This window comes from Mirounga leonina, unplaced genomic scaffold, assembly GCF_011800145.1.
Source record: "Mirounga leonina isolate KUSES-001 unplaced genomic scaffold, KU_Mleo_1.0 Mir_170, whole genome shotgun sequence".
Taxonomy (NCBI): domain Eukaryota; kingdom Metazoa; phylum Chordata; class Mammalia; order Carnivora; family Phocidae; genus Mirounga; species Mirounga leonina.
The window spans coordinates 11,843,476-11,856,729 of NW_023270433.1; the positions used below are offsets into that span (position 1 = coordinate 11,843,476).

General features: G+C 35.2%; 1 protein-coding gene across 5 annotated transcripts in view; it reads left to right on the forward strand.

Moving 5' to 3' along the window:
* Positions 1-13,254, forward strand: part of RC3H2 (ring finger and CCCH-type domains 2) — a 50,895-nt gene that overhangs the window by 1,715 nt on the left and 35,926 nt on the right. For 4 of the 5 annotated variants that reach the window (XM_035015866.1, XM_035015864.1, XM_035015867.1 and 1 more), the window contains exons 2-4: positions 5,329-5,626; positions 8,617-8,734; positions 11,681-11,914. In XM_035015866.1, coding sequence (XP_034871757.1) covers positions 5,396-5,626; positions 8,617-8,734; positions 11,681-11,914 — 583 coding nt within the window. In that variant the 5' untranslated portion in view covers positions 5,329-5,395. Of the gene's footprint in view, positions 1-4,451; positions 5,627-8,616; positions 8,735-11,680; positions 11,915-13,254 lie in introns of those variants that run through there. The other variant, XM_035015865.1, reaches the window with a different exon arrangement.

A 13,254-nucleotide genomic window follows, 5' to 3' on the forward strand; every position in this document is an offset into this window, starting at 1 on the left:
CTTTTGAGTTACTCCTGATCTGTTATTACTGTTGTGTTGACCTGACATATAAGACTTAATGTCCTTTGTTCATATGTTTTCATTAATTGTTCATATGTTTTCATTAATTCACTTTCTGCTTTTGTAATTTGCTATATCTTCCAGTCTGAAAGAGCTAACAAGAATTCTTTTGGGGGGGCGCCTGGGTGGCTCAGTTGATTAAGCGACTGCCTTCGGCTCAGGTCATGATCCTGGAGTCCCGGGATCAAGTCCCGCATCAGGCTCCCTGCTCGGCGGGGAGCCTGCTTCTCCCTCTGCCCCTCCCCCCTCTCATGTGCTCTCTCTCTTCTCTCATCCTCTCTCTCAAATAAATAAATAAATCTTTAAAAAAAAAGGAAACAGAACTGTTTAAAAAAAAAAGAAAGAATTCTTTTGGGGGGGAAGTATTCTTTTAACACAAAATTTTGTGTTCAGAAATCAAACTTCGAAGCTATATGCAGTATCTAAGAATGCTAAATAAACTTAGAACAAGGCCTTATTATAATAAGCACTTATTGTTTTGGTTGGACTGCATTGAAGTTTCACTTTCTAGTTATTGAAAAAGGAAGCATGTGGTAAAATAAAGCGAGCTGAAAATCAAAATAATGTTTTGCATCCAGTCTCCTAACTGTTGTAAGTTACATCTTTATATTTCTCAGGTTTTCTAGTTTTATGAAAACTTCTTAAGTGTGGTTGTGACTTTCACCTCAAATTCTTAATAAAAGTTAGTTTTGATTATTACTTTATAATTTTAAGTACTCTGGAGTTGCACTGTCCCAATACAAGCCAATAGCCACATGTGGCAATTGAGCACTTGAAATGTGGCTAGTGTGAATTGAGATGTGGTATCAATGTAAAATAAAATACACACCAGATTTCAGAGACTTAGTGCAAAAAAAAAATAATTTAAGCTACTTTAATAATTTTTTATATTGATTACATGTTGAAATGATATTTTGGATAAATTGGGTTAAATTCTATTATTAAAATTAATATCATCTGTTTTCCCTTTTTTAATATGAATACTAGAAAACTTTAAATTACTTGTGGCTCACATTGTGTTTTTATTAGACAGCACTGTTTAAAACAGCACTGCTCTTCTGAGAAATAAATTACCTGAATAAAAGTAGGCACATGAAAACCAAAAATTTCCTGACAGTATCATCTTGCAATCAGAATAATCAAAAAGCTAAGGACTTTGATAATATGAAGAATAAAGTTATCCAGTGGCCATTATTTGATAGGCAGAAGTGAGTAAGTTCTGTCTCAAAAATAAATATTGTTCATATCTTGTCATCACCAAAGCAAAACTTTATTGGATATGCTAATTAAAATAGAAAATTATCCCATTAGTGTTACACTAGAAGACATGGGAAATTAAATCTTATACTGATTAAAAAACTGAGTTCAGGCTCAGGGTGGATTTAAGAAAAAACTTGAGTCCTGTATCTTTCCTAACTTATACTAAAGTCACTTATAATAGCAGTCTTTAAAACTGTACTTCAATTCCTTTTCCTCCAGTCCCTTCAGTATGTTTGAGTGCCGAGTTTTAGAGTTTGTAGATTATTTCCATTGGTTTTGTTTGCTGTTTTATAGGCTAAGGTCTCAATTGTACCTGATGCTTTAAATAATAACTTTTGAAGTCCAAAACTGATTATTTGTAAGGTTTCTGAACTAAGAAGTACTTTTCAGTACTTTTCATTTCAGGAGCTTAAATTCCTCACATGGGTGAACTAAAATGAAAGCAATGAATGTCTTAATTAACAGACTTGAGCCCAAATGTCTAGATTTTTATGAAGAGAATTGTAAAATACTAGATATTTTTTATTATACAATAGTGAAAGAAGCATAAACTTTATTCTGGCACTTTAAAATCAGGTGGCATAGTCCAGAACTGGCTGCATAATGTCATGGTGGACTAATAACAAAAAATGAGAGTACTTAGCTGGTATGCAGTTTGCTCTTAATAAAGCAATGCATAATTTGCATCATATCAGAGATGTCTATTAATTACTCTTTCTATTTTACAAGTTAGTATTCATAACAAGGAACTTACAGCCTGGAAAATTACTTGAGGAAAATCTTTAAGGTCGCACCTATAATGTAGTGTTTCTTCTCTGCTTTATCTTGTTATTCTTCTTCAATTTTACTAACTAGTAACTGAAAGTTACTTCGTTATTACAAGTAATTTAATTAGAATGTTTTTCTTTTCTTTTCTTTTTAAAGATTTTATTTATTTATTTGACAGAGAGATAGTGAGAGCAGGAACACAAGCAGGGGGAGTGGGAGAGGGAGAAGCAGGCTTCCCGCAGACCAGGGAGCCCAATGTGGGGCTCGATCCCATGACACTGGGATCATGACCTGAGCCGAAGGCAGACGCTTAACGACTGAGCCACCCAGGCGCCCTAGAATGTTTTTCTTAAATAGTCTCTTTATGTATTTAGAGTTGTGGGCTTTTTGTTTGTTTTGAGTTTTGCTTTTTAATCCATTTTATCTCACTTTGAGATGTTTTGGGACTATCTTCAGGTTTGATACTTGACTGTTAACTCTAAGTGCTATTAGCAATTTAGAATTCCAGAGAGTCAAGTAAGTTACTATGGAATTAATAAAGACAATAGGCTATTTATCATTTTTGGTTATAAAAATACTTCCTAGGTAAATGTTTACGAAGTGCTTTTTTTTAAGAAATGAAAGTCAAAAAAAAGGAAGAAATGAAAGTCACTTTTGCCATCCCGAATTAAAAATTTCGGTGGACTATATAAGCTGCTTCTGTGTTTTAGATAAAATTTTATTTTGTCTTTATCTTAATTGAGGAATCTAGAATTTATTGATAATGGTACTGAAAAAAACATTTAAAAAAAAAACTTTTCCTATGACTTATTATATAAGGAGAATTTAGTACATACTTTTCCTGTCAGAAAGTTAGACTCTGACACATAGCAGGAGAATTTGGCAGAATTACTGACCAATTTTGGCAGAATTTTTCTTTTTTTTTTTTTTTAAGGTATTCAGTTTCTATTAGAAATTAAAGTTCTCAGTATTAATTATATTACAGCATCTGGTGTTTGTAGACCTAGAAACACATGGGAGATATTATAACGTAAAACTATCAAGTATATTCTGGAGTAGTTTGAAATGCTTGAAAACTAACACGTGAAAGAAAATATGAAAGATAGCATTTTTATGTTTAGTTCAAACTTAAATGGCTTCTCCCACCCCCGACTCATTTACTAATGTAAAGCATTTCAGGGTGATCTTGGAAAACGAAATAAGGAAAAAGTGTTTCCTACTAGTTTCCTATTACACAGTGTGATACCCTAACCCACAAAATTAGCATTTCCAAACAGGTGGCCATTATGAAAAAATAGATGCAGTGTCTTGTTTTGATAAATATTTTATTGGTTCAGGTTATTAACTAAATTAGGGCTCTCAGTAGATTTAAGATAAAATGCCTTCTCCCTCAGAAGCCTTTTTCTTGTATAATCCTACAGCCTAGAAAGCTGAACATTTCAAATGTTAAATAGCTTCAAGAAGTGATGTGTTCACCTGTTCAGTGCTCATCTCTAAAGTTGGAAGCAGACTAACTGGGTTTAAGATTGATGGCATTAATAGATGTGGCAATGCAAGGGTAAAAAGTATAAAATAAGTATAACTTGCAAGATTTGGCTAGTTTAAAAATAAAGATATTAGATACTTTACATTAGAACTGTTTGAGGAGAAATTTGTACAGGGTGCTTTTTATATAACAAGCCCTGTGATTCATTTACCAAGATATTTTTTGAAACCTTAGTTTTTGTGAACATAAAAGCAAAATAAAAGCTAACAGAATTCTTCATTTGGATGTGGGGATATTGGAGAATCAGTTATATACTTTTCTGTCTTGAATCTGACTATAGTTTTAAACATCTAATTTCTGTGGAACTAAGATATTTGGATTGGTAAACATTCTTATGAAGTAAAGTAGTGGCTATTTAATTGCCCTAAATACCTAGATATCTGTTCACCAGAGAACCTTTGTCAGACTTATGTAAGTTTTGAATTGGAAAATATGAAAAATTTGTGAAATGTAGAGTGTTCAAGTTAGGTATCTAAAGATTTTAGAGTGCAGTATAGTTGTTTTTTTTTTTTTTAAAGATTTTATTTATTTATTTGACAGAGAGAGACACAGCGAGAGAGTGAATACAAGCAGGGGAATGGGAGAGGGAGAAGCAGGCTTCCGGCGGAGCAGGGAGCCCGATGCGGGGCTCGATCCCAGGACCCTGGGATCATGACCTGAGCCGAAGGCAGACGCTTAACGACTGAGCCACCCAGGGGCCCCTAGAGTGCAGTATAGTTTTGATGCCAAATATTTTATTACAAATCATGGAATAAATATTTTAATCTTAGGAAAAAGAATTCTATCATTTTTTTCCATGTGCCTTTTAATCATATGTAAAGATAAAAATTTATATTTTGCTTTTTTTTTCTGTTTAGAATTATTAGGTGAGAATATTGCTTTATTCTTCCATATCTTGCTCATTGGACCTGACAGTTTGGGGTTGTGTATCTGTATACCTCTCTCACTAAAAGATATGTTTTGTCAAAAGTATTGTAGGGGACCACATTCTAGATTTGTAAGACAATTTTTTTTTTTTAACTTTGGCACTGTATTTCTGTATTTTAAGGTTAGCATCTTTTTTTTTTTTTTTTAATTTTTGGACAAACTGCTCTGTCATCATCATCTCATGTACTTTGATTTTCAGTACCTTTGTTAGCCTCTTAGTCAAATCTTGACCAGAGATTTCCTCTTTCGTGAAGCTGCCAAGTTGAACATATCCTTATCTGACTTGGTCATTTCAGGTGGCTGTTTCTTCACACTTGACTCACTATAACATTCTTTGGATCAATAGATTTCAAAGTCCAATAACTCTTAGATCATTTCTTAATATATTTGGCGGTAGTAGCTATCCAAAAAACCCAAGCAATCCAAAGTAATTTGTGTTCCTAAGAATGAAACGTGGAAAGTTAATCTACTTATTTGATGTGGTCATTAAGAAAAATACATAAAAGCTTTGATAGTCGACTATTCTTTGAGCAACCAATATAAATATGTTTAGTTGAAAAGGACACTATACAGATATTGTTTCTGGACAAAATTTCAGAAATTTAACAAATTCAGCAAATAGATTAAAGAAAAAGACATCCAAAGCATATAAAATTATTCAGAGTATTTTAGGTTTTGAAGCTGTGATGGTTGACTTAAGCAGTTAACTCTTAAAAGGTGAATGATGAATATTATGTGGGTTAATTCTTACTTTTGTCCATTTCCAGCTTACAAAACACTACACAGCAAAATAATGATCTGCTAGACTGCTAACCCGAGCATCCAGCTTCCACAATGCCTGTGCAGGCAGCTCAATGGACAGAATTTCTGTCCTGTCCAATCTGCTATAATGAATTTGATGAGAATGTGCACAAACCCATCAGTTTAGGTTGTTCACACACTGTTTGCAAGACCTGCTTGAATAAACTTCACCGAAAAGCTTGTCCTTTTGACCAGACTGCCATCAACACAGACATTGATGTGCTTCCTGTCAACTTTGCACTTCTCCAGTTAGTTGGAGCCCAGGTAAGCTTTCAAGGTTTTACTAATTTGGTGTATGTAATAATTATAGACCTTTGTTCATTAAGGGGTACAAAGTGTGTCTAGTGATACTTGAGACCTCAAAAATATTCAGTATATCTGATGTCATTGTATTCTGCAAAAATGTTCTTTAGATAATGTCATAAATCCTTATGCAAAACCATAAATTCCATTATAGTTATGTGTTTCTTTGTGTTCAGTGCAGTGGTCAAAATTTATGTTTATAATTTGGTGGATAAGGAACATTTTTAAATAAGCATATTCATTAGGTGATATGAAAAGAAATCTATTCAAAGCTTTGGCTAGATACTAATCAACTGGAACCCTCAAATGGAGGTTTTGGAGTCTTTCTTTAACTTCACTTGACTTTCAGGATAATATTACAAGTGAGAAAGTAAGGTCTATTTAGGGATGAACCAATTTCCAGAGTATCAGTACCAAATTCTTCACAGTTTCTTATGCTTATGTGTTATAAAATTAATATTTCTTGTTTATAATCATTTTACTGAAATCAGACCAAGACCCTAGACTTATAATAATTTCCATTTAATAAAGTCTTACTTTGTTAGGTATGATAGTAAGTATTCAACAATTATTATTACTAATTCTTTCCATAGCTCTTGAGATAGTTATTTGCATTTTACAGGTGAGGAAGAAGATGAAATTCTGTACATCATGCACTATATATTAAAGCAAGAAAGGACTTTTCTGTTTAACCACTTCTTTTTTTTTTTTAGATTTTTTTTTTTTTTTTAAGGATTTTATTTATTTGACAGAGAGAGAGAGAGCACAAGTAGGCAGAACAGCAGGGAGAGGGAGAGGAAGAAGCAGGCTCTCCATGGAGCAGGGAGCCTGACGTGGGGCTCGATCCCAGGACCCTGGGATTATGACCTGAGCCGAAGGCAGCCGCTCAACCGACTGAGCCACCCAAGCGCCCCTGTTTAACCACTTCTTAGAAAATTCAGTGAATTAAAAATATCCCATTCTTTTAGTGTCTTGATATTTGAAGTTTTTCTTTTAAAACATATTTATTTTCAATGTTCATAATCCAGTTAGACACTGTGAAATCAAGATGCATCTATAATCAATAGTATGTCATAATTGGCAGCAGTTTTTCTTTTTTTTTTTCAAGATTTTATTTATTTGAGAGAGTGAGAGAGAGAAAAACAGCATGAGAGGGGATAGGGTCAGCGGGAGAAGCAGGCTCCCCGCGGAGCCGGGAGCCCAACGTGGGACTCGATCCCAGGACTCCGGGATCATGACCTGAGCCGAAGGCAGTTGCCTAACCAACTGAACCACCCAGGCGCCCGGCAGCAGTTTTTCTTAATGGCATGTAAAATAACAGTGCCTTTTGCAAACAGTGGCATCTTAGATCCATAAATACTATACTAGCTACCTGCCATTTATTTAGCATCTGCTATATAGGTCAGGTATTATGTTTTGTCATTTATAAATGTCCTCTCAATTGGGCTTAATAGCCTACAGGCTTATACAGTATGATTTCTGTTACCTTTAAAGCCCCACCTGCTACTACTGACGTCATTCTTTCTGCTTAAGCTATATTGCTTCCTAGCCAATTGTTAAATATGCCAAACATGTTCCCACCTGAGGGATTTGGTAGCGACTGTTATCTTTGCCTAGAATGTTTATTACCTCTCCTCTTTCAAGTCTTTATTCAAATGTCATGATTCCCAAGGAAGCCTATCCTGACCACACCTGTTAAAATTGCAGCCCCTCTCCAGCACTCCCAATCCCCCTTATCCTTGCTGTGTAATTTTTACTGATCACTTTCTATCATACTACGTATTTATTTATTATGTTTTTTGATTTATTGGCTCCATCCTCTCCACGAGAATGTAAGCTCTTCAGGGGCAAGAAATTTTATCTGTTTTGCTCACTGATAGTTGCCTAATGCCCAAAACTGTGTTTGGAACATGTTAAGTACTCCATAAATACAAGTATTTTTTTAAAGATTTTATTTATTTACTTGAGAGAGAGCAGAGCGAGAGAGTGAGCACACGAGTCGGGGGGAAGGGCAGAGAGAGAGAGGGAGAAGCAGGCTCCCCACTTGGGCAGAGAGCCAGACACGGGGCTCAATCCCAGGACCCTGGGATCACGACCTGAGCCGAAGGCAGACACTTAACTGAGCGCCCTAATATACTTAATAAATACAAATATTTGTTGGATTAAATGGAATTTTCATAGTGGCAGTATGAAATAAGGATTTTCATCTCCATTTTTCAAATAGGAAAACCATGAGTTGGAGCAGTTAAGTGATTTACTCAAGATCACTCATGGAAGTGGCAGAGCTGCAGTTTATGCCCAGGTTTTGACCTTTCATTAAGGTCTTGGAGCTGCTGGGTGGCTCAGTCAGTTGAGTGTCTGACTTTTGACCTCAGCTCAGGTCTTGATCTCAGGGTCATGAGTTCAGGTTCCACATTGAGCTCCATGCTGGGCATGGAGCCTACTTAAAAAAAAAAAAAAGTACTGTGTCTTGTGGTGTTTCTATTCTACAAAAAGGGGACAGACCATTATCAATAAATATAATAAGTAAATTACATAGTGAGAAGGTGCTAAGTACTTTTTTTCCTAGTTATCTTGAAATACCTTTTTTTAAAGTTGCAAAAAATAATGTACAGAGAACCTGTATAACTTTCTGCAACTTCCCCTAATGTTAATATCTGTCAAAATTATAGCATAGTTATCAAGCTTAAGAAATTAACATTGATACAGTATTATTAACTACTTGCTGCTTTTTCCATTTATTAATACACCGAGCCCCTGCTATTAAGTATAGTAACCTTGGTTCTTGGAAAGCAGTTTGGCTAGGTGTTTGGCTTTAATTTTACTTAAACTACTTTGATGTATTGTCTCTGTATTATAATTTTTATACTCACCAAGATTATTCTCAAACATATAAATAACAGTTCCATGAGCTGGATGAATGTATTTCCTCGATTTTTCTTTGTTTTTAGGTACCAGATCATCAGTCAATAAAGTTAAGTAATTTAGGTGAGAACAAACACTATGAGGTTGCAAAGAAGTGTGTTGAGGATTTGGCACTCTACTTGAAACCACTAAGTGGAGGTAAAGGTAAGTTCATAAAAAGTCTTTTTACTGGTGAGCAGGATTTGCTAATATACCCTATTAAATTTTGAGATTTATTGATTTAATTTTTTAAAGATATTTATTTATTTGACTGAGAGAGAGAGCACAAGTAAGCAGAGCAGCAGGCAGAGGGAGAGGGAGAAGCAGGCTCCCTGCTGAGCAGAGAGCTCAATGTGGGTCTCAGTCCCAGGGCCATGGGATCATGACCTGAGCCGAAGGCAGACGCTTAACCGACTGAGCCACCCAGGCGCCCCTAATTTTAAGTTTTAAAAGTTTGGACAATTCTTGGAAACTGAAAATAACCAATATTGTTACTATTTTAAGAATTCATCAGACACTACATATTGAGATTTCTACAGTTTGTATTCATTAAAATAATAGCAGAATATTAATTTTAATAAGTCCTACTAAGACAATTTCATGTATTCATTTAATCATTCAATTTTATTGAGCACTTAGTCGTGGTTAGGGTCCCTGCCTTCACAGAGCCCACAGTCTATTGGGGGAGATAGGCATATAAGTGCAATAAATTATTTTAAGTGTTGTGACAGAAACGGATTTCTATTTTGTTCATCATCACATACCCAGTGACCCACGCATCAGATGAATCTATCAAGTATTTATTTTATATCTGCTCTGTGCTTTGCACTGTTGCAAATATTGAGGACATAGTGATTTCCTTGAGAAACTTAGTTTATCTACCTCATTCATTCAGTCATTCATTTACTGAACAGATATCTAACAAGCATGTACTAAGTGCTGGGCACTATTTTGGTATTTGGCATACATGAGTAAAATGCTTGCCCTTATAGCACTTAAGTTTTAGAAAAGGGAGAAAGTATAGTAAACGATAAGCATAATAAAAAATTATATAGTATGTTACAATTGATAATACATTTAGAGGGATCAGAGATGTCAGGGTGAGGGGACAAGGGCAGGTTGCAATTTTACAGAAGGTGGTTAGTGTAGGACTCATTAAGAAGGTAGCTTCTAAACTTGAGATGAAAGAGGTGAGATAGTTAGCCATGTAGGTTCCTGGGAAAAGAGTGTGCCAGAGAAGCAATAAGGATCGAGCACCTGGGTAGCACAGTCAGTTAAGTGTCCGACTCTTGGTTTCGGTTCAGTTCATGATCTCAGGGTCCTGAGATTGAGCCCTGTGTCAGGCTCTGTGCTCAGCAAGGAGTCCGCTTGGGATTCTCTCTCCCTCGTAGTCTTTCTCTCTCAAATAAATAAATCTTAAAAAAAAAAAAAAAAAAAAGTTCCAGAGAGGCAATAGCAAAATCCCCAAGGCATGCCTAGTATCTTCAAAGAACAATAATAGGAGTGTGTCTGGAGCAGTGTGAGTTAGGGGGAGAGCAGAAGGACATAGATGGAAGGAAGTGGTAAGACCAGATAATATGCAGACTTGCAAGCCATTTTAAAAGCTTGAGCTTTTACTGCAAGTGAAATTGGGGAGTCACTCTAGGGTTTTAAGCAGAGGAGTGACACAATATGACTAATGTTTAAAGGATCTCTCTAGTTGCTCTCTTGAGAATGCGGTGTAGAAGGGCAAGGGTAGGAGCAGGGTATTGGCTTATAGGCTAATGGGCCAACAGTAGCAGTGGAGGTAGTAAGAAGTGAATGGCATGCATATATTTTGAAGGTAGAGTCAAGAGGATTTTCTAAATTATTGCGTGTAGGGTATGAGAGAAAGAGCAGAATCAAAGATGACTTCTGGGTTTTGGGGTCTGAGCACCTGGAAAAAGAGATTGCCATCAACCTAGACAAGGAATACTGAAGGTAGATCAAGTTTAAATGAAAAGATCAGGAGTTCAGTTTTAGTCATATTATGTTTGAGGTGTCAAATCTTCATTTGGATGCTATTGTGTAACCAATGGATATATGTTAAGGAATGAGGTATAGAAACTGTACCTTTGGGAGTCATTAACATACGGGTAGTATTTACAGCAATTAATAAAGTTGGCTAAGATCATGTACATGATAAATGTAGATAGAGAAGAAAAACTGGGTCCTGAGGCCTTTTAACATTAAGAAGTTAGGAAGAAAAGATGAAATCAGAAAAGACCTGGAATAAAAGGAAAGAAGAAAAGCAGGAAGGTGTAGTGTAAAGAAAGTATTTAAAGGAATTAGGAGTGGTCATCTGTGTTGAGGGCTGTTGAAAGGTGAAGTAAGGGAAGGACCGAGAATTGACCATTGACTTAGCAGAGTAGAGGTAATTGTCATGATGGGCAGTTTTGATGAAGTAATAGTAGCAACAACTTGATTGGAGTAGGTTTTAAAGATTGTGAAGCAAGGAATTTGGAGATATTGAATCTATATTCAATTACAATACAATATTAGAGAATTTGCCACAAAAGAGAAGAAAGAAATGGGGCAGAACCGGTAGGCAAAGAGGGATGAATAAAAAGATTTATTTATTTTTAAGATGGATGAAATAACAGCATGCTTGTTTTTATTGTATGCTGACGGAAGCAGTCAAATAGAAAGGGGAGAAGTAATGATATGGGAGAGAGGAAAGAATTGCTGGAGCATATCCGTGAGTCAGGGAAAGGGATTATGATCTAAGAGCTTGCCATTAAGTTGTATTTCTAAACGTCATGTATACAATAAAATTAGAGCTGTTATTAATCATTACTTTTGACTAAACTTTTCATTAATTAACTGGATGAAGAACAGACTAAATAAACCCGAAGTACTCTCCTGAGAGACACATGCAACCCAGAGAACAGGATACCTAAATAAAATTTGAAGTAACTGCAAATTAGACTCCTATTACCACAGAATAGTAATAAGCAGAATCAGAATACTCCTGTTGTTAAAACAGTGGAAGGACTCATTACAGATTATGGCTTCATAGTTAAGTATGGGTAATGAAAAGTAACTTGTCCTATTTAATAGAAAAAACTTTACTTTGTTTCCTTTCTCTTAAAGGTGTAGCTAGTTTGAACCAGAGTGCACTGAGCCGTCCAATGCAAAGGAAACTGGTGACACTTGTAAACTGTCAATTGGTGGAGGAAGAAGGTCGTGTCAGAGCCATGCGAGCAGCCCGTTCACTTGGAGAAAGAACTGTAACAGAACTAATATTACAGCACCAGAATCCCCAGCAATTGTCTGCCAACCTGTGGGCTGCTGTCAGGGCTCGAGGATGCCAGTTTCTAGGGCCAGGTAGGATAGATCACTATCTTGTCTCTCTTACTGACTATCAGGGCGAGAGGATCCCAATTTCTAGAGTTAGCTGAGAATCCCCAGACTCAACCCATCTTAGTTATACACACAAATCTTGACATAATTAAAGATAAACCAGTTTTTGTAATCATAATCCATGTGATAGTACTGTAACATTTTAGAATAAATTTCTCATTTAATCTTAGCAGCCTTCAAAAGAAGTGACACAGATCCGCTTTCACAATTTAAAGAACCGAGTTAGAGGCCTAAGATTATACAGGTAGTAAGTAAAGGAAAAGGAAAGTTTTTTTTTAATAAAAAAAACTTAAAAATTGTCTTTAAAACTTGGAAAGCAGAAATTACACACAAAAAAAATAATCACTAGGGTTGAGGCCTTCATAGTTATTACCATCCAAATTCTATTTAAAAAATCTTTACCTATAACTAGGTTATGAATGAAGTACACTTTTCTGTTACCTTTTAGAGCTTTATTCTTTTACCTTTCTGATTTAGAACTATAGTCAGGTAGAATTTTGTGTGTGAGTGTGTGTGAAGGAAACTTTTTAAATAAGTGACATTGGGACAACTGAATAGATGTGGAAAAAGATAAAATTGGATATATTTCTTATACACCATAGCTACTTAAATTCCGAGCAGGTCATAAATATTTCTTATTAAAAAATACGTCATACAACTAATAAAGAATTCAAGAGTGAATTCCTCTATAACTTAGTATAGGAAACACTTTTTTTTACTCCAAATGCAGAAGCAGTAATAGAAAAGACTGATATATGACTAAATATTTTTTTAATTGCATCACAGAAAATATCAGCAAAGTAAAAAAATTACAAACTTAGAAAAATGTTTGTATTCTATCACAAAGGACTAATATAACTAATATGTAAGGTACGTCTAAAAACTCAGAGAAAGATACCAACCACCCAATTTAAAAATTGGCAAAAGATATAACCAGAAAATGCACGAGAAAAAGTAATGTAAATGGCCCTCAAACATATAAAATATACTCAGTGTTTCTCATATCAAGAGAAATATTCACGAAAATTATATTGACCGTTTCTCATGTATCAGATTGGCAGAATTAAAAAGTTTGACAGTATATTTTGTTGTCAGGGCTGTGGGAAAACAGGTACTTTTTCATCCAATAACAGTGGGAGTACTAAGTGGCACATTGTTATGTTAATTACCATACATTACATCATTAGTTTTAGATGTAATGTTCCATGATTCATTGTTTGTAAGTGGCACGCATTTTAAAGAGAGATATTCCACAACGTCTACCAAAATCACCTATGCACTTATTCTTTGGCCTAACAGTTCCA